Raw genomic sequence first — 24,411 nt, forward strand, 5'->3', positions numbered from 1 at the left:
ATAATGCCCAAGCATTCATCCATTCTCAAGCCAGCTTCCTTTTCAAGGTCATGAAGAAATAAGTATTCTTCACCTTCCACCACAATGGTGGTCAAGAGATTGATCTCAAGATCTGGCAGCACCTTGCTCTCCTCGTGTGGGGAAGATGGCCCCGCATCTTCTACTACAGCAGGCTGTTCAAGTGCAGATTGTGCACCTCTGGAAAGTGCTCTGATGTAAGCTGCTCTTCCACACCAGCACTCGTTCCTACTGCCTTCACTTCCTTGTCATCCCTCAAATACCCTGCCAACTGCAATGCAGGCATCTCTACCTCCTCATCCGAATCCTCACGCTGATGAGGAACGAAAAAGTGGCGAGCCACAAGAGGAACCTAGTTCCTAAATTGCCCTTCCCCAACCTCTTCAACTCTCCTACTTATTAAAGGTACAGTAAGCTCCTGCAAGGATGCAGATGTCGATGAAGCATTCAAGGCACTGGATGTAGGAGCGGGTATATTGTGGAATGTACTTAAGTAGCTCAACAGGCACCCATCAATCATTGTGGAATATTGTGGAATGTACTTAAGCAGCTCAACAGGCACTCATCAATCATTGGGGCAATGGGAAAAGGAGATGGAGTGGGGAGCCAAGTATTGCTCCATCCATGTATGCAATCTGTATCTCATAATGTTGGGACGCAAGGGCGAGTGACTTTTCAAAGTCGACTTCATGAGCGAACATCACAAAGAGCTCGCTCTTGCACGCCCACAGGGTGGTTGGAGAGGAACTCACAAAAGTTGTCAAAGTGGGTAGCCATGTGAATGCAAAGAGATAGTGTGAGCTCATGCTTGGTTTCTATCGCATGAAAATGAGAAAGAAGGCACCTTTGGCTATTCATTAAAATTTAAAGTTTGACCTTTTCACACTAGACCGCTAGACAAAAAAATCACAGTTTGTAAAAATATTAAGATTTTAATTAAATAAAGATTGGTTTAAAAAGAGCCTGCTACAAAATTACAATCTAATCTAAAATTGTTATAATGTCTTCATTTTTTGCCTCTCTTGTGACATTTACTTCATGTTGATCTCCATCTCCTTGTTAACTTGAAAGCTCGTCATTGCCTTCACCTCGATCCTGAAACTCTTGCCCCTCACGTGCATCAGATCAGATGCTATTTTCCCATATAACCAGTTCATCTTCAAGCTCTTCCACATGCCTACTATGTGTTAGTAGGGCTATGCACCTTGCCTGCTAAAAATTCAAGGTCCCCCATTTGCCATGATTCTGAGACCATGGTTGTTCCCTCCTTACGCTTCCCAATCTGTAAAAATAAAGAAAGTGGCACAATAACTAGAAAGTGTAAGGGTTAATTCTAGACATGTAGTGGAATCAAATATACCTTTCTTCTCATCAACTTGAAACTTGACTCTTCCACATTGTCAAAGCCCATGATGCTAAATTGTTGAGGTAGGTCTGCTAGGCTCCAATGCTTGCTTGCTTCCACTCGCTCAATCCATCCATTTTGCATCATCATAGCTACCTCAATAAGCACAATTTCTTCTTCTGAGGCTTGAAGTGGGATCCATGTCTCATGTTTTTGCATCCATCTTTGGTAGTGCAGACGCATGTACAAAATAGAGCGTGCCTTCAAGAACCTGAAACATCACCTTGATGTGACCCCTCATTAACCTTCCAACCCTCTCCTAGTAATCCTTGAATGAGGTCAGATCGTACCTACTTACAAATATACATTGTTTTTGTTAGGTGCATTGGCATGGAATTGAACATGTGCACAAAAACATGTAAAGGACAAAACCAATTTAGCCCTACTGACCTAGATGCCTTTGAAAACTTGAGTGATGTCTTGATATCACTTACCATCTTAAACTTTAAGCATAAGATGGTCCAAGCATCAGGTTTGGGCCATTCGGGATTGTTAAGAGGGGGGTTGGGGATATCTTCTAGCTTGTCAAATAAACCTGGTTTTTTATCTACAAAATATGAGTGAGAAAAGAAAAAGATATTGTTCTGTACAAGATCACTTGGGCTTTGAGATACAAACATTGCCTCTCCAATGGATGCGTGCATAGCATAGAAAACTCCACTGAGGCTTTGGAGTGGTTGTTGGACTCAACATAATTAGAGGGGAAAATATCTGCAGAGAGACATAAGAAAATGGAGAATCACAAGAAAATTTGAAACAAAAAATCCAATATTAGCATGTTGTTAAAGCTGTGTTTATATTACACTGACAATTTGAAGGAAACCTTGGTCGTTGGCCTTGAATGTACAGGTCTCCAAGGGCATACACATGTTGCACTATGGCAACCAGTCCTTCCTTCTTAGTATGCTTGAAGCCTTGTAGCCGCCTCTTCCAATGATGTAGCATATTCCCCAGTTGACACACTCGATGTGGTCTTGGCTGCATGTAGACCCTGAATCTTATTGGAGCCCAAACTCCATTCTCATCTCTTGTGTTATGCAGCACAAGCTCTTCCACCTTCTCCCTAGGTCTTCTCACATTACTAGAAGAGGCCATGGTGGTAAGAAAAGAGAAGAAGGGAAAAGAAAAGCTTGTTTTACAACAGAGGAGTGGAGAGGAGAGAAAGTTTAGGGTTTTCAGTGCAGCAATGGAAAGCTTAAAAGAGGGTTAGAGTTTGAGAACAGGCTTCCTGAACCTAGAGTAGACTAAAGAGGGATAGAGTTTTTGCAGCAATGGAGAGGGAGGGAGCTTGAGAGAGAGAGAGAGGGAGATTGAGAGGGAGGGAGCTTGGGAAGTAGGGAGAGCTTGAGAGGCCGGATGGAGTTTCTGCAGCAATGGAGAGCTTAGAAAAGGAAGAAAGAGGGAGAGGGAGCTTGAGACTGAGGGAGCTTGAGAAGGAGGGAGAGCTTAGAAGAGGAAGAAAGAGGTTCAAAATGAGCTTTCCAAACCTAGAGTATGTTGCGGGAAAGTTTGAGAGGAAAAACACACTTTTGAAAAAAAATCAATTTTTAGGGTTTTTAATCTGTGCAATTCTAGGTGGGGGGACCTCTAAGTTTGGGCCCAGGAGGTAGGGGGACAAGAGTAGTAATTAGGCCCCAGTAGCAAACCAAAGCCTAGGCCCCCTAGGGTCAAAGAAGTCAAAAATGTGCACCCAGCCCTCTATTGATCCATTCCTAATCAAAAGTTAATCCAAGAGGCCCTCTTTGGGTCTAAAAAAATCCTAATGGTAGAGAGGTTCGTCTCTCTAACTGATGATTCCTTTGTGTTTTACAAATATTTTACATACAATATTTGCTTTCTTATATCTTTTTCTTTTTTCCAATGGGCATTAGAGTGCTTGTGTCATTAATCTTTTGAGAAGGACTGTTATTTTCATGAATAGTCTAATTGGCATGCAGGGGCAAATTAAATTGCAAGTTCTCCTTAATAACTTGAATATTGAGCTTTATTCTCTATTTTTCCTTATATTCAAATTGTAAGTAGTTCTCCTTGATAACTTGAATATTGAGCTTTATTCTTTATTTTTCCTTATATTCAAATTTGGTTTTTAATAGGGCATGTAAGAGAGATATTGCAGCTATTGAAGATGAATATCCAAATTATAAAAAGGAGGCAGAGTAAAAGTTTTTGAATCAGCCAGTGGCTTTACAAAAAGATTCTACCTCATGTGGATGGCATGTTATTGCCAATGTGTGGAAATATCTTTTATCTAAATATACCGAGATTGGTAGCAGTGTAGGTTAAATTAAAAACCCACTATTTTTGTAGTAAATTTTTACTTAATTTTTGAACTTATTTTCTATAGTTCTTGGTTCTTAAATCTGAGCAGTTTTTTTAATTTGACAGACTCTTAGATCTCACGGGTTTTGGATGTGGAGTGTTCGTGCAAGAGCTATCAATATAATTTTGAATAATTCAATTACTCCAAATGATCCAGATTCTCCACCACCTCCAAGACAAGCCTCTCCATTTAAGAAGAAGAAGAAAATGCCTTTACATTCACCTTTAAAGATTTTTATGTTTAAGCAAGGAGCTGTACAAAAAGAAACCAAGGGTGCTCCTCAACAAGGCACACATAAAGAAACCAAAGGTACTAAAAAACAGGAAATACCTCAAAGAAAAGTGGTCCTCAAGTAGGTGCCAAAAGGGTGTTGGCAAGAAAGCTAAGAAGGAACTTAAGTTCAAGTTTACAACAAGGAGGCCACAAAACCAAAGAAGACAAAGGGGGACATGGAGACAAAACCAAAGGATATGGAGACAAAATAGAAAGCTTCATTCTCCTCCCTATTTATCATTGTAAATAGTTGTAAATTTTTCTCCTAATTTCATAATCTTGCATGTAAATTCTCTTCTCATGTTGTGATATTTTTTACTCAAAACACATTTGTACTTGAGTTTGTAATGGTTTTGAGATATTGTGCCATAATTTTCATCTCGTGACTCGAGTACATCTCTAAAAGGAAAATATTAGAACTCTCAAAGGGATTCATAAAAAGAGGTCTGAATATTGTAATTCTAAAAGAACAACCTAAAAATTTACAAAGACACACCAATTACAAGATAAAACTTTTCATTGATGAATTACATACGTAAATTTACAAAATCCAAAGAGTAAATAGACTTCATACAAAACTCCAAAGCTTTCTTATTAAGCCATGCTTATACAATCATATTCCCAATCAACATCTACCAAGGTCTTCAACTCCATTCGCATTCGAATCTTTCTATTCTTCACCTTGAACTGTGCCCCACTTATATCTTCACTTCCCATGATATTGAGGTGCTCCCTAATATTTAGTAGGCTCCAATGCGTGCTTGCACTTACAATTTCCACCACACAATTGGGCAACCTAACACATATGTCAAGAGGCGAAACAACTTGTTCATCTGCTTACAATGGGACCCAACTACTATTTTTCTTCATCTACCGTTCGTGATAAAAGTGAATGTATAAGGTAGCACGAGCTTTAAGATACTGAAATGTAACATTGGACTCTACTATTTTATACTTAAATGTATCATCCTTATGCTGCCCCTCTACAATGTCCTACTGTTCTCCAAGCAAGGCAACCATGTCATCACCTAGTACTTTCTTGCACATAAACATGGTAAGTGTGTGAGAAAATAAATTGATTGAACATCTTAACAAAAAGATGAATTAGACATACCCAACTGAGACCCACAGATCAAGATGGCTTTGTAAACTTCAAAGATTCTTGTATGTCACAAGCATCTTTGATTTCATAACCATAACTGTCCAAGCATCAGGAGTTGGCCATTCATCAACAGAAGAGAGGAGAGGAGATGTGATGATCTCTAGCTTACCAAACCCACCATCATGCATTGGCACCACATAGGAGTGCCAATAAAATATCTTTTCCTTAAGAAGGTTTGCACTGGTTTTACAAGAAAACAATGCCTCACCAATGTCTGCATAAATAAGGCTTCATAATGGTTGCTCCTCTATCAAGTTGGAAAAATATCTACAATCCAAAAATAAGATCATTAAACATGAAAGATGTAGCTATCATAATATTCACAAGCCTCCTTCCTTCCCTATGATACTTACAGTTGCATGCGAATCGAGTTTGTTTACGATGATATATGTCTCGTGTCGTGTACACATATTGTACAATGGCCACCAAGTCTCCATTGCTCGATTTTTTGAATCCCTCTAAATGACCCTTCTAATGAAGCTCCATCACATCTCGTCGTCGAACTCGGTGCGGACCAATAGCAGTAGGCTGCTGTAGGAAAACCCAAGCACCCTTGCGAAATGCCTCTCTCACCCAAGCACCATCATCGTCCCTCTTATTGTACAGTGAGATCTCCTCAATCTCATCTTTTGGTCTTCTTCGTGGTGGAGCCATATCAATTGTGAAGCTATAGTAGTAAGATTAGGGTTGGGCAAATGAGATAGAGAAAGAAAACGTGAAGATGCTATGCAAATTAGGGTTTCGGGCTTGATAGTTTCGTTAGGATTGGGCAAATGAGATAGAGATGGAAGGGGAAGGGAGGAAGAGTTTAATTTGGACGTTCAAGAGGGAAGCGGACTTGAAAATGAAATTTTTGACTACACTAAAATTTGAGATGGGTTTTTGGGGGGGGAGTGAGTTTTGGGGGAATCTCGAAAATTTTAAAATTTGAAAGATTTTTTGAGCCACGAAAATGGTGGGACCATACCTACCCTAAACCCCCTACTTTTTTAGAGGGACAAGTGTAATTATTAGTAAGACTTCATAAAGGATATCCTTATATTTTTTCCATTCTTTATACACTAGGACCTCCCTTTGCTTTTGGCATTGATGAGTGTGTCGAATGATGTTGCAAGTACAACCACGTCCTCTACTTGAGAAAATTGGAAAGATTTCAATGAGACTAAACAATTTTCAAATGAAACATGGGCTTCCATTAGTGTCTTCAACATTGTGTGATGTATGTGTTGCTTTACCTCCATCAACATGAACATGGGGTAATGTAGGATTAGATTTCTTTTTTCAATGCTTGAATTGTTGCATGTGCTTCTTTCTTCAGAACTAAAACTGATTGGGTGTGTACTTAAAAGAGTGGGAATATATGAGTTCATCAACCTTATTTCAAGGCCACTAGAGTTTATTCATCTAAGTTAGTTGTGTGTGGACTATTAGTTGGGTTCAAGTTTGTTGTTCTTCCCGGGTTGAAGTGAGAGAATTTGTGGATAATTGATTGCTTTGGAATTATGCCTTGGATACAAGATTGGCCGTCCTCGTCTACAGACATAGAACCAAGTGATGGGTTAAGCTTCCCCCATGAATTTACAAAGTCTTAGGCACATAACACTTCTTGCATTGATAACAGCTCGTAAGTAAGATTTGTGCATCTTGAAAATCGTCTCTATGGGCAACTTTGTTGTGCAACGCAAAGTTATGAGCAATTCTGTTTAAATATAGCCTGATTCTATGACTGACAATAATATAGCATGTATCCTACAAGAGGAGCATGCAACATCGACATTGTTATTTCAAAGATTGAAAGGCATCAAAAGCAATGAGATATAACAACCAACATGTTCGAGCAAAGCATAATGTAAGCATGATGTTTGGTATGTTGTGGTGCTGAAAAAAGAACCCATTGCCACACTCTCAACACTGGGAAAGCATGTTCCCCTATGTTTTTAAGGGGAGACTTATGACTCCAATACACTATATGTATGGTCTTTTGTTTCTCACAGGTTAGAAAGAGACCACATAATATTTGTATGTCAATAATTATTGATGACGATTGATAATATTTATAATGTTTAAATCTTCTTTTTATGCAAGCATTTGTCGACATCAATCTCCATCATATGGCCATTTTAGGCATGGGCATCATCGCTTCTTCACCACGAGCATCCATATATATATATTTTGAAAGGTGAAACAACATTCAATTGATAATTACTAATCATGTGAATTAATTCAAAGGAATTAACATAATGGTTGTCTTGTTACATTCCAACATTCACAGATGTCAAGTATGCAAACATAATGTGTTTAAAGGACAAAGCCTTACAACGACAAAGCCTTACTTCTTGATTGACAACGTAACGTGTATTGTGTACATATCAGAAGCAGCAGGGCACTGTAGCCAACGTGTGCCCTTAGTCAATGTTAAGAGTGGAGTTCATTTAAATTTTGGGAACAACTATACAGCGCCTCAGCTTGTAGCAGTGAGGAGAAGGACTCTTTTGATCTCGTCCGCTGCAACATCGTCCTCCTGGGATTGCTGCGGGGAAAAGGAGACAAAGACGAGATTTAAATAATCCACCCCGTATGGGAGTTTAACTAGCGTTTTATCTGATTTAAAGGGTGACAGAGTAGACGTCGTAAAATTGAAGTGAAACCTCAGCTCGGAAGACATCCAGGGCGAAGCCGTTGAAGCAGCTGATGACAGCCTGCTGGACGTCGAGGCCAAGACCATCCAATGCCCGCATGGTGGACAGCAGAAGTCCAGGACGCCTCGCACAGAACATGTGTATGTTGAGAGCCCGGCCTTCTCTTGTCCGCACCTCTATCTGCACTCACATGGCAAAATGACACCCTGGACAACAGCTATTCGGCTTACATTGCGACTGTAGCTGGGGCAGGGCTCTTACCTTGGGGGGCTGGGTTTGATCTGCACCTGCAGTCATGGCCTGCATGGTCGAGCTAGAGGGGCCGCATTCTTCTAGTTTCACGAAAGAGGGAAGATTAGAAATGGATGTTGGCGTCAAGGCCGTCTGATTCATGAAGCTGTTAGGAGTAGGAGGAAGTTGGCTTGCGCCAGCAGGCCTGTTGTCCGGTGCAGTGGCTTCAAGCTCGTTGTGGAGGTCATTGATGCGCTGCAGGAGCTCCTTCAAGTACTCGATGGCGTCACCCAAAATAGAAGCTCTGTCCATCTGCAATACAATCAACACAAGAAAATCGAGAGATGTGTGTGTGTGTGTGAGAGAGAGAGAGAGAGAGAGAGAGCGAGAGAGAGAGAGAGAAGAGAGAGAGGACCTTGGATATCTTGGGGACTACCGAGCGTAACGTATAAAGCCTGTCGTTGAGCTTCTTCCTCCGCCTGCGCTCCGCCATCAAATTTTTGGCGGGAGGGCCCTTGGCCTTCCCCCTTCCGCCGCCTACTCTGTTAGGGGTATCACTTGTACCATTATGTTCGGCGCCTGCGCTGGCGCTGGCGCTACCGGCTGTTCCCCCCAATTGCGAAGCCCCTTGCTCGTCTGCACTAGTCTCTAGCTGCGCTCCGCCAACTCCATCCATCATGTTACTCATGTGATGATCTGCATCGCTCATGTGGCCGAAGAGCGCCTCGCAATCTTCGTCGTCTTCTGCAGCTTCTAATTCTGGTGCAAGATGACCCACATGATCGATCCCGATAGCTGCTGCTTGATTCTCGTTGAGATTAAATTGATCTTCATCCACCAGATCTTCCATGACTCCTACCTGGTCACCAATGGCCCCATCTTCGCACGAGCTAGAATTGAAACCAGCATGTGATGTACCTAGCTTGGTCCACTCCATGTGGTTGCGACCCAGTTTGGAATTGCCCCTGATAGAACTAGGAGTACCCCTGGCAGCATGGTAGCCGTTGATAGCAGAGCTTACTATTGGTTTCATCTTAGGGGAGGAGGAGGAAGGAGTCGGAAGCTTGGCCGGCGGGCTTGCTAGGATATTGGCAGAAGCGGACGAATTCCGGCGCTGAGCAGCACGCTTTTGGAAGAGAGTGGGCGGGGAGCCCATGGGAGGGTAGACCTCCAATGGCTGGAGCTGCAGGTAGGGATTAGTAGTGGCAGGCGCAGGCGAAGGATCCGGAGCTGGTGTAGTGTTATTGTGGCCATAACATCCTTCTTTGTTGAAGAGATTGAGAAATCCGGTGCTGACGTTCGCGTCGTGAGCAACTCCGGCGGCAGCAAGCTGCTGCCCCAAATTGTGGGTGAACGTCGACGTGTCGAATGCGGCACCACTGGCAACATTAACATGATGAGCAGGGGAAGCGTGGAAGAAATTTAGAGCAGAGGGGCCGTAGTCAGTGCCGGCTACAGCTCCTCCGGGCAGGGGACTGAGGCTAAGGTCTGCGGCGCCGTTGAGAGCACTCAGAAGCTGCAAGATTGTAGGCGTGCTGTTGCTGGTAGAAATATACGGAGGTGGGCTGGAAAAATCCGGCCTCATAATGCTCTCCATGGCGGACGGAGCCGTGGGCGTATGCAGCTGCCGACCAGCGGCAGCGCCCAAGAATTCTGCGTTGTTGTTGTTGTCGTTCATTTCGATCACGGGAGCGCAGTTGGAAGAGGAGGAGGAGCTATCTAGCAAAGAAGAAAAGGTTGGGATCATCATCATGTGAGGCGAGGAAGAAGAGGAGGAGGAGGAGGGGACGTTGTAAAAGGGCAAGGTCGAAGCCACTTGATTTGTTGGCTGTGAGGTGCCGCTAGCTAACAGGATAAGTTGCTGGTGGTTGCCTACGTTGTTGGAAGGATAAGAGGCTGCATCTAGCTGCTGCTTATTCGAAAGAGGCTGCTGCTGCATGTACCACTGATCGTCTCCCAACATGATGGTGTGTGTGTGTATATATATATATATATATATATATATTATATCTATTTATGCGCTCTAATTATTCTCAAGAAGCAGCAGCACAGCAGCTGTTCACGCCTTCATCATGCAGATCCTAGAAACGAGCTTGATCACTCTAGAAGCTAGCGACCGCAGCAGCAAGACTCAGCTAGTCTTTCTCTGTCTCTCTCTCTCTCTCTCTCTCTCTCTCTCTCTCTCACACGCAGAGGGGTCTACCGCCTGCTAGAGGTTTGCCTAAATGAGAAGAAACCCATACCTAGATGAAGCTGGATGTAGACGGGCGGAGGAGAGAATAAATAGGAAGCAAGCACGCGCACGCCGCTCACCCACCTCCATCTACTGATCTGATTCCACACACAAAAGCAAAAAAAAAAAAAAAAAAAGGTCGTCTTCGTCTGATTATAGTGACGACAAAAGGCAAGCGCCCCAACGCAAGCAGCAGACGCAGATGCCAGAGAGAGAGAGAATGCGGTGGGAGCAAGAGGTGTGACACAGTACGAACACCCCCTGCCATGCTGACTTCACTTGCCGTTACCATCCAGTTATTACGGCCTTAACGGCGATCTACCGTCTGGACTGCACTTCACCACTCTTACGACCATTTACTCTGCACACCAGTTCTCCACAAGAGAAAAAAAAAACACACACACACACGCACACCCCCATTTCCCCTCTCCCCATTGGCCAATGAGAAAACGTACAAGATTGGACTTCACTCTCATCAGTTCTAACCCTTTTCTCTAATTAAATTCCTATGATTTGCAGGTTTATGGGAATTTCTAGCAGGCAATTAGATTTTAAACTCTTAAGTTTCCATTAAAAAAAGCTAGTTGACACATGGAGGAGTGGTACCCACACGCAGGCAATTAGATTTTAAATTCCAGTTTCCATTAAAAAAGCTAGTAGACACAGTACCCACAAGCGTACTCTCCGTTAAAAAAAATTGCAACTGAGCAGTTTCAAAAATTTATGTGCTCTTTTGGTTAGTGTTCGACAAAAACATTTTCTCTAACCCTTAATTTTTAAAGGCATTCCAAAAAATTGACCGGTTGTTTTTGCTAGTAATTTAACTTAAAATTAGTGAAGTTTAGACATTAATTGTAAGAGCACGATCATTTTGTAACCGGGTTTTTTTGAAATCTGGCCGGTACAATTAGATGTAAATGCCGTTTTTTTCCCCATCCTGAAAAGGTTGTCTTGTATAGTTTTGAAGGTGACTAGACACCTTCAAAACTACAATCAATTGGAAACTAAAAATTGGCCCAAATAATGTCAAATTTTAGCTGGTATTTTCTACCCATCGTGTGTTTGTTGTTTGTTTCAACTTCACACAACCCATTATCCAACCCTCTCTTTTTAACTCAAGACTAAGAAGTGGTGTACACAACCCATTACCCAACCCTCTCTTTTTAACTCAGGACTAAGAAATAGATGGCAAAGTTGAGATGATAATTACACTAGATACACACTAGGTGGATGACCAAAACTTACTTTTGAGTGATGAAATTTAGAGATTTGAGTGGCTCACCATCATAAATGAGGTTAGACTAGTTGGATGCCCATTGTCTCGTATGCCTTGTCGATGCATATGACTCATGCCCATCATCTCCTTCAAATTACCAAGCAGTCTTGCCCACCCAAAGGATGGGCACCGATAAAGTAACCAATCACAATCAAGATATTCAATGTCTTTCTTCCCTTTTGTGAGCCATCTGCTTTCCCAACCATTAATGTTTTAGAAACTGTGTTCACACGCACCAAATCTCCTCAAGTGTGTAAAGGCCTTGTGCACTTGCTGCCCCTCATGACTTGGACATCATATGATGGGCATCCACCTAGTCTCTAACCTGCTTTTTATTTTGAACCTCAAGAACTCAATGACACCATTCATCGGAGATTATCTTTAAGGACTGTGTTAGGCACAAAATTTATGTCCCTTTATACAATAATAAATATTGTAAGGCTAGTTACACAACATACCTCACCTATGTCAACATACTTGTTCATCCGCGATGAGGGGCACAAAGTTGGATTACAAGATCCTTGTCTAACCTTGATAAGGAACTACCTAGATGGGCATCGATGATGGGATAGTGCTAGTTGTGTGACCACCAATCTAAGATTCACTCAAAAAAATTAATATTTCTCTCTCTCTCTCTCTCTCTCTCTCTCTCTCTCTCTCTCTCTCTCTCTCTCTCTCTCTCTCTCTCTCTCTCACATGCACATGAACACACACACACACACACACACATACATATATAACATAGGTGTATGCATGACTCAAATAAGGATGGACAACGAGGTAGCAGGGTAAGGGGAGTTGTCGATAGAGCATGGTGGGCTAAGTGCAAGGAAAGAAAGCACGCTATTTTTAGTCCGAGGACTATTTCATGAGGTCCTCCAAAATTTGTTGGGCTATTTTACGTAATTTTTTCTTAATTTTTAAAATCATCCAAATCACTAGTTTAGAGTGAGTTATGAATATTAGGCTTCATCACCAAATTTCACACATAAGAAAGAAAACTAAAGAGACAACCAAGATTTCTAGACTGCCATATTTCATCCTACCTATTTTCATACCATGATACTGGCTTGTGGTATTTGAGCAAGGAAAGTTCAGTCTCGCGATACAACAATGTTGGGCAAGGTGAGACAACAAAGTGATAGAGCAAGGTGGCATGGTACAAACTTATAGAGGAGGGAGGGTCTAGGGGGGGGAGAGAGAGAGAGAGAGAGAGAGAGAGAGAGAGAGAGAGAGAGAGAGAGAGAGAGAGAGAGAGAGAGAGAGAGAGAGAGAGAGAGAGAGAGAGAGCCCATGTGAAGCACACTAGTTGCACTAGTAGAGGTATAAGTGAGTTTCTAGAGATATGAGAAAACAAATTTCATGTTTAATTTAGAAAACATAAAGCCAAAAATTCATGTTTAATTTAGAAAACAAATTTCATGTTTAATTTAGAAAACATAAAGCCAAAAATTCATGTTTTTGAAAGAGTAGTAATACTCCATGCCAAAAGGTTTGTTAAGAAAAGAATATAGTAAATGTGAAAGATTTAGGAAGAACTTCAAATCTACAAAAAAATAGGGACCATAGAGTGTTTGATAGGTTATATACTATGCAATCCACTCTCCAATTATAACCATCCAATTTAAATAGAAGATTAAGTCAAAAGATTGTGTAGTATTAATGAAAGTATAAAAAGTTTAAATATTGATTTGGTAGAATAGTTGCTTAAGCACAATTAGAGACAAAGGATTTCTTAGGAGTTCTCTCTTACCTACAACCACCCAATTTAAACAAAATATTTCTTTGGAGTTCTCTCTTACCTACAACCATCCAATTTACAAAAAGGTAGCATTGCACCAAACCTATGTAAGTCATCTTCAACAATCTAGCCTCCACCAGCCACCATTCAATGTTTAAACTGGATTTTACCAAGCATCCAAGCTATTCTACTTCTCATAAAGGGTGCCTTACAAAATAGACATTTCTAGAACCTCCATAGTTACAAGTAGATTATAGATCATCGATTTCCAATAGTATCAAAATGTGCACCTTGGATTTCTTTTATATTATATTGGTGGCAAAAATATAATGTGAAATAAAAAACAAGAGAGCTTATTATTTAGTGTGCATGCATACATGTAAAATAAAAAACAAAGGCAAACTTGTAAAATATAGAAGAGAACAAAAAATGAAGTTATTCCTCTTATCCTCCTCCTTGTCTTCTTCTTTCTCTCATGTGTGGAAATAAGAAGCATAAAAAGAAGAAGAGTAAGATGATCTTCTTCTTCTTCCAAACGAAGGAAGAAGCTCTCTTCTCTTCTTATTTATCTTTTACTAAAAATAGAATAGTACTAATATATTTGAACCACCATAAATTTAAAGAATAAAGAAGATTCATTCTTTCCATAGTAACAAAGGAGAGAAGAAAGATTGGGAAAAGATGAGTTTATTCTTCTTCATACCTACCTTGCTTGCTCTCCTACCTTTTCTTTAGCTCTTGAAATAAACACGAGTCTCTTACATAGTAGAAGCCCATGGTTCAAGAAGGTGCTATGTTTTAAAGGGGTATTAGTGGAAGTCATGGAATGGGGTCATGTTTGATGCCATGATTAATAAATCATGACATTATCAAGACACCATGAGGTGAGAAATTTATCAAAGTAGCCATAATTATGATATTGAGGGATCTTAAAAAATACAAGAAAGAAGAGTATAAGTGGATGGTTCATTGCTAACCAAAAAACAAAGCATTTGGTTAAGTAAAATTATAGCCCATAATACTATACATCCCCATATTGCCATAATTTTTACTTGCATTTATAAAAGGAACCAACCTCTTGAGCCCATTGAGTTATTTTATGATTGTAAAATTCATCCTCAATATCACACCTCATTTTTATTCATGGATGCCATGAAGGTTTATACCCTTGCATGTGCTTTGACAACATTGCTAGGCTTTACATATCACCATCCAAGGGGAAAACACTCTTCCACCAAAGCATGACAATCTCTTGCATGGAGAAGTGCGTTTCAATAGAGTGTTCTCATTTTCATTTACAATACTAGAGGAAGGGATCCCTCTATAAGGGGTCAATAGCAAAGGGTTTTCATTTTTCATGGAGATATATAAAGTACACATACACAAGGATGTTTTCTACATAAAAGAAGTTGCACTATCTAATGTATCTTAAAAATTTCAAGACCCATATAAGAGGGGTATTCTAAATGTCCATTGAACAAAATTGTTATATGAGGCTTTTATACCATAGTGAACCCCTTGAGCTATGGTTCCATCCTCATAAGGATGCAATCCATGCCATTACCTTAAATGTAGACATATTATTGTCTAAAGAGAATGACATAAAATGCCATCAATTACCTTATCAAGTTTAATAAAATGATACGGCCCACGTCATTTTTTTGTAGTGAATATATAATCTAGAGATCTAACAATAAGAACAAGACTATTGGGATGTAGGCCTTTGCATGCATTGCACCTCCAAAGATGTAAGTCAAATATGAAAGCCAATGTATGTGCTAAGAGAAAGATATAAAAAAGGATGTTTAAATAGGTCTTCCTATGATTGTACTCAAATTGAAATATATGAGTATTGTGTATGTCAAATATGAAAGCCAATGTATACATGTGCTAAGAGAAAGATATAAAAAAGGATGTTTAAATAGGTTTTCCTATGATTGTACTCAAATTGAAATATATGAGTATTGTGTTTGCTTGATTTTGAGGAGATGTATGCTAGAAGTGCAAGTAAATGGTTTACACACACACACACACACACACACACACACATGGTTTACACAAGTAAATGGTTTACTTGACTTTTAGGAGATGTATGCTGAGCTATGGTCCCATCCTCATAAGGATGCAATCCATGCCATTACCTTAAATGTAGACATATTATTGTCTAAAGAGAATGCAACACCATATTGGGGAATATGGGAATTTCCCACAAGTTTGGGACACGTGGTCAAAAGTTTTGATTATCCATAACTTGAACACCACTAATCCAAAATGAGCGTTTTATAGCTCTTTAGATTCAATTTTTCAAGCGCTTTCCAACGGTAGGTCATATGATAGGGTTTTGAGAAACTTACAAACATGTTATCCATGTCCCCTTTTTTAAGTATTCAAAAATGGGAATTGGAAAATTCCCAAATTCACTAATATGGTGTTATGCCATAAAATGCCATCAATTACCTTATCAAGTTTAATAAAATGATATGGCCCACGTCATTTTTTTGCAGTGAATATATAACCTAGAGATCTAACAATAAGAACAAGACTATTGGGATGTAGGCCTTTGCATGCATTGCACCTCCAAAGATGTAAGTCAAATATGAAAGCCAATGTATGTGCTAAGAGAAAGATATAAAAAAGGATGTTTAAATAGGTCTTCCTATGAATGTACTCAAATTGAAATATATGAGTATTGTGTATGTCAAATATGAAAGCCAATGTATACATGTGCTAAGAGAAAGATATAAAAAAGGATGTTCAAATAGGTTTTCCTATAATTGTACTCAAATTGAAATATATGAGTATTGTGTTTGCTTGATTTTGAGGAGATGTATGCTGGAAGTGCAAGTAAATGGTTTACACACACACACACACACACACACACATATATGGTTTACACAAGTAAATGGTTTACTTGACTTTTAGGAGCTGTATGCTAGAAGTGCAAGTAAATAGTTTACACACATATATAATGGTTTACATATCTATATTAAAAAAATTAATGCTACCTTTGTAGTATCCTTAGAAAGTTATAGAGAGAAACTTAAAAATTAGAGATTTTTTAAAATAGACTAAATAATGGCCGTAGGTTTTCTTTATATTTGATATTTATTTCAATTAATCTCTTGTGTTGGTAGTATTCTCCTACATAAAATTTCTTTAGCACCTTATAGTTAAACGAAAATATAGTTTTTTTAATTCAATATATATTTTAATTAATGGTTTATATATCTATATTAAAAAAATCAACGTTATCTTTGTAGTATGCTTAGAAAGTTATAGAGAGAAACCAAAAAATTAGAGATTTTTTAAAATAGACTAAATAATAGTCGCAAGTTTTCTTTATATTTCATATTTATTTCAATTAATGTCTTGTGGTGGTAGTATTATCCTACATAAATTTTCTTTAACACCTCACAGTTGAAGGAAAATATAGTTTTTTTTAATTCAGTATTTATGTCAACTAGTGACTTGTGTTGAGAGTATTTTCCTACATAAAATTTCTTTGTCACCTTCTAATTGAGTTTTTTTTTTAAAGTCCCTAAAGGGCATAAAATTGGTTTTTAGTGGCATAAAAATGGTTTTTAGTTCGCTCATTTGATTTCATCACAAGCTAGTCACATATGTTGTTTTTTGGTCTAAATGTCATGTATGCAAGTGTAAGTCGAGAGCTTTTTACTAAAGGCCATAAAAATGGTTTTTAGTTATATTCTTCACTCATTTGATTTCATCACAAGCTAGTCACATATGTTGTTTTTTGGTCTAAATGTCATGTATGCCAGTGTAGGTCGACTCTTGGCTTGCCACCAATGGAAGATGAGTGTTTGTTCTCTTACACCCATGGTGGTATGGATGTATTCATGGACATCATAAGCATGACCCCACATTAAGTGCATGCAACCAAAGAGATAATGTTGCATTAGTTACTCTATAAAATTATATTATACTACTAGTATAGGCATGTAATGTTAATTGGGAGTTAAAATCCTTATGATAGGCCGATAGAGAATTTAAGCAGGATGGGGAATAAACATGGAGCACCTACTTTCATGAGAGTACCTTGAATACTTTTAGTGAAGTCCATATCATGGCCATTTAGGACCTTTAAACACACAAACAAAGTTAAAGATATGGTTTGTATTTGATGCTTTATAGTAGATGTGGTCTCTTAATATGTGTTCTCTTTCTATTTATATGCCTTATGGTTCTTTTTTAGAGAGTAATTTTATGGTTCTCAATAGGTTTTTCCTTTTTTAGCTTGTAATGTTAATATTCAAATGTAGTTTTATAATTTTGGTTTCCTTCTAGTTATGGTGTGCTATTACCACACATTTATCATACACATTTAGGGATAGTTCTCCCTTAACATGCCTTGATTTTTTCCCCCAAAATAGATAAACATTCGCCACCAAATTTTTGAACATTTATAACGTTACCAATCATTTTTGCATTTTTTTTAATTTTTATAAGTAATGGTGAAAGGTGGATATAGTGCTTCTATGTTCATCTTACTTTACATTTTTTTTTGTCAAGAATATATGTTAATATCTGAACAATATGTTGTGATGGAAGAAACATGCTTTATGAGGAATCATAAACACTTAGAATTAAGGCTATATTCAAACTTTTTATGTTATGCTGTAGAGAACACAAAGTATATTTAAACATTGTTTTTGTGGTGCTATAAAGCATGTTTGTTTTCATTGTGATCTGTTAATTGGCTAGGGATCAAGTTTCATGAAAGTACATCTATAATCTAGAAGAAAAAAAAAGCAAGAAAGAACCTCCAATGTTTAGCATACACCTAGGTTGAAGTCCCAATGCAGATGTTATGGGTTCTCGACCCTAGCTCTTTGCACAATATGAGTAATGCATGAAATAAGGTGACAAGCTAAATAACCCATGGTGAAAATTCTTTTAAAAAATCCACATTCAATTCGTTGGGCACTATTTTAAACCTCTTGATTGTAATTTGTTAATGGACCAAGGAAGAAGTATACATGAAAAAAGTATGTATGTGATTAGAGAAAGAAAAAAAAAGGGGACTAACAACTCTTGGCATGTATAGTCGTGCCCTTATTCTATTCTATGCTGGACAAAACCTTTGAAATGCAAAATGCAATTTTGTCTCTTGTTAATAGTCAAGGGTCAAAAGTAAGTCTATGATATTGTTGAGAAGTAAACAAGAAAGTACCTCCAACTATACTCATGCCAATGAAAAAGTATGCGAGTATAAAAGTAAACCTCACATTTGAAAAGTAATTGTAAGTGGCAATGAAGGTGCCTTGGGGATATGAAGGTAAGCCAAGGATTTTTGAACTCTCAACCTCGGCTTTTGGTGCCCAAGCTCTACGTGGGCGATTCCCTCCCAAGCAACATCTATCCATCCAGTGAAAAAAAAAAAAAAGGACGACCTTCAAGCTCAACTCGTTTTTATTGAAAAAATGCATGCGTTAATTGGTTTTATAACCAAAATTTTAAAATGTTGAATCTTTAAAATCAAAGCCAGGCAAAATTACAACCAGTGTTTCTCCATTTGAACTGTGAAAATTACAAGTTTTTTCTCCATTTGAGTTACAAGGTTTTGTCCATTTGAGCCGTGAAAATACAAAGGGGGAAAAAAAAAGCCTCTGAAATTTCACCGTCTCACGTAAGTAGTTTTGAACCACTTAAATACATTCACCTGCGCACGCGTTGGATCCGACAAAAAAGCAGTGAGCGCGACAGGGGCATCGTAGGAGGAGGAGGAGATGGGAGGGAGAGCAAATGCGACTCACGAGATGAACTTTTTAACTTTTGTCTCTGCTGAAGCGACGTGCGCTGCCGTCTTCGCCCCACACTCGGCCGGGCGCGCCCCTGTGTGTGTGTGTGTGTGTGTGTGTGTGTGTGTGTGTGTGTGTGCAGTGCAAAATTGCAGAGGGAGACGACAGACTTGACAATGATCACACCACAAAGCAAGTCGCTTTCATTGGAGCCGCTGGCCCTCCTCAGAGGCGTTGCCCTCGGGATCCGGATGCCCGTGATTCGCCAAGCCCTGCCAGACTGACTGACTGACTGACTGAGTGTAGCTCTCCTTACTTACCTTCGCGAGTCCGCCAGCCCCATTCAATGAGGTCGTGACTCGTGAGGACGCTGGCCAGCCAAAATTGGCGGATTCCCCCCCCCCCCCCCCCCCCCCTCTCCCTCGCTCCTCCCTTGCACGACACCGACGAGGACTTAAAAGAGTTCCTTGGAAAGTCAAACTCCCCTCAACGCACTGTTCGGGAAAAAAAAAAACAAACAAACAAACTCCGAGTACAAACGACTCTAAACTCGGAGTTTAGTGTAGTTTGTACCTGTATATTTTTAAAAATACTTTTAAATTTAAAACTTCTATATAACTTCTCAAAATCTCTAGGTATTTGTATCTTAACTTCTCAAAATCTCCTAGGTATTTGTATCTTAACTTCTCAAAATCTCTAGGTATTTGTATCTTGAAGTTGTAAAATTTCAAGATTTTTTTTAAAAAATAATTTCATAATTTTTAGATAAAGGTTTTCCATTTTTTGGGAAAATACTTTTTTTCGAACATTGATCCAACCTCCTAATAATCTTTTTCTATAGAATATTGCTTTTTAATTATGCAATTTATATGACATCAAAAATTTATTTTATGATTTGCAGATTCCAAATATGATTCTCTTATGTTTGCATAGATAATGCATCCTGCCTATTACATCATTTTGGAGCCATGGCAAGTGTCCTAACTACTTCCTTTTCTTCAACTAATAAGAGTTTGCCTACCTTTCCAAAACTCTTGCCAATGAGCATATTCTTGAGCATTAAGGACCATAAAGAGTGGTTGGTACCATCGAGCTTCTATCCAATCTATAAGATTCTGAAGGAAAAATGTCCACGTTTCTAGCCATATTGAAGACAGAAAAATACTCGAAAAAGACCTTGTAAAGATTGAACCAAGTTACCCAAGGCAACTTCAAAAAGATCTCTCTCTAGAGAGCTATGGTAACTTTTGTCCTCTTCACCAAAATCCATGTGCACCACTCTTTAATAAAGAGTCTAAATGCCTTCAAAAAAGCTTGAAGATTATGCTTAAAAAAATTGCCACAAAGCTACTTGGCCTAACTCCAAAGCATGAGTGAAAAATAGTGTGATAGAGTGGACTATTTCAAACTGGCCAACTAATTGCAAAATTCAAAATGCAATATCTCAAGATTCTCTTGCCCATTAGAGCTAAACTTTAAAGTAAAAATGGTTGTAATTTGATACAAGATATAACTAGAAATATTTTGGCTAATGAGAAGGAAGCTAAAATTGATTGAATAACGTATTATTTTTACTAGAGTAAATATCATCGATAGGGGTCACTCAACAATATGTAAGATAGCACATGTACTCAACAACATGGATTTTATTTTGTTATGGAGTTACATAAAGTGTACATATATAAGGGGTTTTCAATCCAAAAGGTGAAAAGTTCACGAAAGGGGTGTAATCTTAAATTTTACAGAAGCGGGTGTATACAAATTATAAAAATCTATAGTTATGGGGTTTTAATCACCCTTGAATGCAAGTGTTAAATGCGGTTTTTACATAGTGACCACCTCGATAAATATCATCCCTAGAAGTGCTCAAAATTTATTGAGATAAAACAATCTAAACAAGACCAAAACATTCAAAAAAATTTAAGGATATTGAAGCTTTCTAATAGGTATTATGAAAGACTTATCTTTAGATAATAAGCTTGACTTATAAATACATAACAACTCAAATAAACCAATAGTTTTCCTTTAAAAATCTCTTGAAATAACCTATTCAACAAAACATTAGTTTTTTTACTTTAAAATTATAACATAAAAGAAATCTATTAAAAATAGAGAAATCAAAGCTATCTCAAAATAAGCAAATAATCTACTATTGCTAAAATTCATTAAAGCTTTCAAAGAAAGCCACAAAAAAAAACGTTAGATAAAACGAGTCGAGCAAGATAATAAACAAAAAATCAAGCAACTTTAGAACTCCTACCTATAAATAATAGGAGGAGTGGTTAAATTAATAGAATCCACAGTGGGACTTAGGTTAACTTGGCAATTGCTTCAAATGGTACTAATTAAAAGAGACATTCTGGAAGTGTAAAATCACACTAGTATAACATATTGAATTAAGTAACTATAAAGAACAAAGTACTAAAGACTGAGAAATTTGGATAAGACTCACAAACAAAAGTGGACTAAATAGTATAGTAAATTGATATAACAAAATACAACTAGCCTACTTTTAATGATCGTGACTTGTCTAATATATATTTCAAAATCTAAATTGCCAACCTAGGAGGTGTGTTACTACATAATACAACTAGCCTAATTTTAATGATCGTGACTTGTCTAATATATATTTCAAAATCTAAATTGCCAACCTAGGAGGTGTGTTACTACATGAGTGTCTCCACTGTCTCCAATCACACCTTCTATGATTACTCATTATTAATACACCATGCTAGATGGTGTGTTACTACATGAATATCTCTAGTCACAACAACTGCTATGATTACTCACTAAGGTGGCCACTAAGTATACAATTGATTAGGTCTATGTAACTCCTTCACAAACATAGTAGCACAACCAAGGGATACAAATCTAAACAATGTTGGTATATATTTATTTCACCTTCCAACAAAGGGATGCAAATCTAAACACAAATAATTCACAAGCTCACATTAATATACAGAGGAATAGGCTAAGAACCTATGATCAACCCATACGGTAGTAGATTCAATGCATCCCATATCTAACCACACCTTTGCTCAATGAGTTAATCCTAGTAGAGAAGTCTTGACTCTTGTTGGTGTGAATTTCATACACATGAGAGATGGGCCCAGTCACATGGGGCTTTAGGTACATTTAGACATGTGTATTGGGGCATATGGGGCCTTGGGACTATAAAAGGCACACTATCCTATATATTTAGAGCCTTTTAATCATTTTGACATATACATTATTACCTTTCTTCGAGATTATGGCCCAAGCTTTCATGGATGTGTCATGGTAGACACCCCATGTCTAGGTACTACTCCCTATGAATGAGTGGATCTATGATGGTACTCCCTTCAAGAGTGCAATCCCCATCTTTATCCCTAGATCCCTCTCTTGTAGTGGTGTTAGAGCTTTGCTTAAATCCTTGTTTAGGCAGTGATTAAGACTTAATCATTTTAAAATTAAGATTTACATAGTTTTTAGTTTTGCTTTTATCTTGATTTGTGTGGATTTGTAATGAGATTAGTGTTAATCATTTTTGGGTACATGCTAATTATAATTTTTTTAAATCTTATTCTTTGAGTCAGTGAAAAATTTCCCTGATTAGCTGTTCCTTTCATCAAATATGTTCATAATCCCTAGTTTCCTTCAACATTTGCCTAGTTTTCTTAGAATCTTGGCACTTTGGAAGATGTTGGAGGCTTGGTGTGCAAATCTTGGTGCAAATTTTCATCAAGAAAGTGTACAGCTTGTAGTTAGGTTAGTAGATTTGAATAAATTTATGTACAAACTGATGTTCTATTGCAAATTTGTGTAGAGTTTACTATCTAGAGTGAAGTTTAGAGGAATCTTAGTGTATATTTATGAAGTTAATAAGATCAGAGTACAGAAATCAATCAATCTTGGAGAAATATTAAAATAGTGAGTGATGCTTGACCAAATCCTTCCTAATCTAGATCATGTCTTATAAGCAATTGTGTTTCTTTAAGAGAAATTACTACAAACTTCAAGAAACTATGAATATTTTTGAAACCTCAAGTAAGAAAAGTATAATTGTTAAGTTCATGTTAAAATTGATGGAAGAAAAGCAAGATTAGTGAATCTTGTGGGAGTTATAAAAGTGCAATCTTTTATGACACATTTTGCATGACTTGGTGATTAAGTGCTATCTAAAAAGTTTTTGATCAAGAAAGTGATTAACAATAAAGATTAGTACTAAATCAATATAATTAATCAATAAAGATTAGTACTAATCAATATAATTAATCATTAACCTTGGCAAGAAACGATGATAATAACTTAATTAAGATTGCAAATATCAAGGAAGACATGCAATATAATTTTCTTTCTCTAAGTTGCAGCTTGACTCGTACAACTAACTAACCCTACTAGAAATCGAACCAACGAGTCTACTAGTGTAAACTAGTGTGCTCTATACACCATAAAGTTCAGAGTGTTGGTTGTTGGAGAAGCAATATTAATCATAGAGTAGAGACTTATGAAGGCCAATCAAACTCAACATGTTACAGAGTTTTCCCTTTTGCAAAAGCAATAGTTGGAGGTAGTTGCTCAGCTGACTGAGATGCTAATCTAGACAGCTTGCATTTCTTATTTATATTGGAAGCTAGCTTTCTTAGAGTCTTTGAATTTTGGCAGTGATCTTGACTTAAAGAGCCTCTACTTAACACAATTAAAAGAGAACTTTGAGCATCTATAACCACAGACTAGGAGAAACAATGAAGATCACTCTTGGGAAAAATAAGGCAGTTAATTATTTTTCGGTCTAAAGTCACAAAGGATGTGTAGTTGAGGTTTATTTTGGTGTGGGCAGTCATTGATGAGCAGTTGTAGTAACTGATGGTGAAAAGGGCTAAGTTGAAGGTGCAGGTTGCTTGTCTCTGGACAAGACTAAGTAAGAGCTCGTAGGGTAGCTACAAAGGTTGATAGAGGAGAACACTGCCTTGAGGGAAGCTCTGAATGGCAGGTCTATGAGAAATAGGAAAGTGTTGTAGACGTTAACAGAGGCTCAGAGTGTGCATAAAGACTTGCTTTATTACAAACCCATGAGGGTGATTTATACAAGAAGGAGTTTGTTACAAATGGTTTTAAACCATTGAGCTAACTCATGCGCTTTCGTGAAATAAATCTAAATAAACTACTTTAACATAAAGTAAATTTTATCTAAGGTCAAACCTTAACACACCCCCTTAAAATTGACTTTGATGGAAGCCAATGTGTTTGTTACATTCTTCATGCTTGATCTTTGAAACTGCTTTAGTTAAGTGATCAGCCCATGTGGGAACATACTCCATATGCATCTGTCCATCAAATATGAGATCCCTGATGAAGTGATATCTCACATCTAC

General features: G+C 38.1%; 1 protein-coding gene across 1 annotated transcript; it reads right to left on the reverse strand.

The window, feature by feature from the left end:
• Window positions 1-7,368: 7,368 nt before the first annotated feature.
• LOC147626152 (uncharacterized) lies at window positions 7,369-10,348 on the reverse strand. Its single transcript, XM_086816259.1, has 4 exons — window positions 8,464-10,348; window positions 8,079-8,360; window positions 7,827-7,997; window positions 7,369-7,708 (listed from the first exon to the last, which is right to left on the reverse strand). The coding sequence occupies exons 1-4, from the start codon at window positions 10,009-10,011 to the stop codon at window positions 7,640-7,642; spliced, it is 2,070 nt and encodes a 689-aa protein (XP_086672385.1). The 5' UTR covers window positions 10,012-10,348; the 3' UTR covers window positions 7,369-7,639.
• Window positions 10,349-24,411: the final 14,063 nt, after the last annotated feature.

The sequence above is a fragment of the Cibotium barometz genome, chromosome 22 (assembly GCF_041138505.1).
Source record: "Cibotium barometz isolate CiBa-2024 chromosome 22, ASM4113850v1, whole genome shotgun sequence".
Lineage (NCBI taxonomy): Eukaryota > Viridiplantae > Streptophyta > Polypodiopsida > Cyatheales > Cibotiaceae > Cibotium > Cibotium barometz.

Bases quoted from the DNA above. Each gene is read 5' to 3' on its own strand.
- LOC147626152 (XM_086816259.1), bottom strand. From the start codon at position 10,011: ATGTTGGGAGACGATCAGTGGTACATGCAGCAGCAGCCTCTTTCGAAT. The intron at 8,361-8,463 runs GTCCTCTCTCTC...ATTGTATTGCAG, and splicing joins TAGTCCCCAAGATATCCAAG to ATGGACAGAGCTTCTATTTT. The intron at 7,998-8,078 runs GTAAGAGCCCTG...ATGTGAGTGCAG, and splicing joins ATCAAACCCAGCCCCCCAAG to ATAGAGGTGCGGACAAGAGA.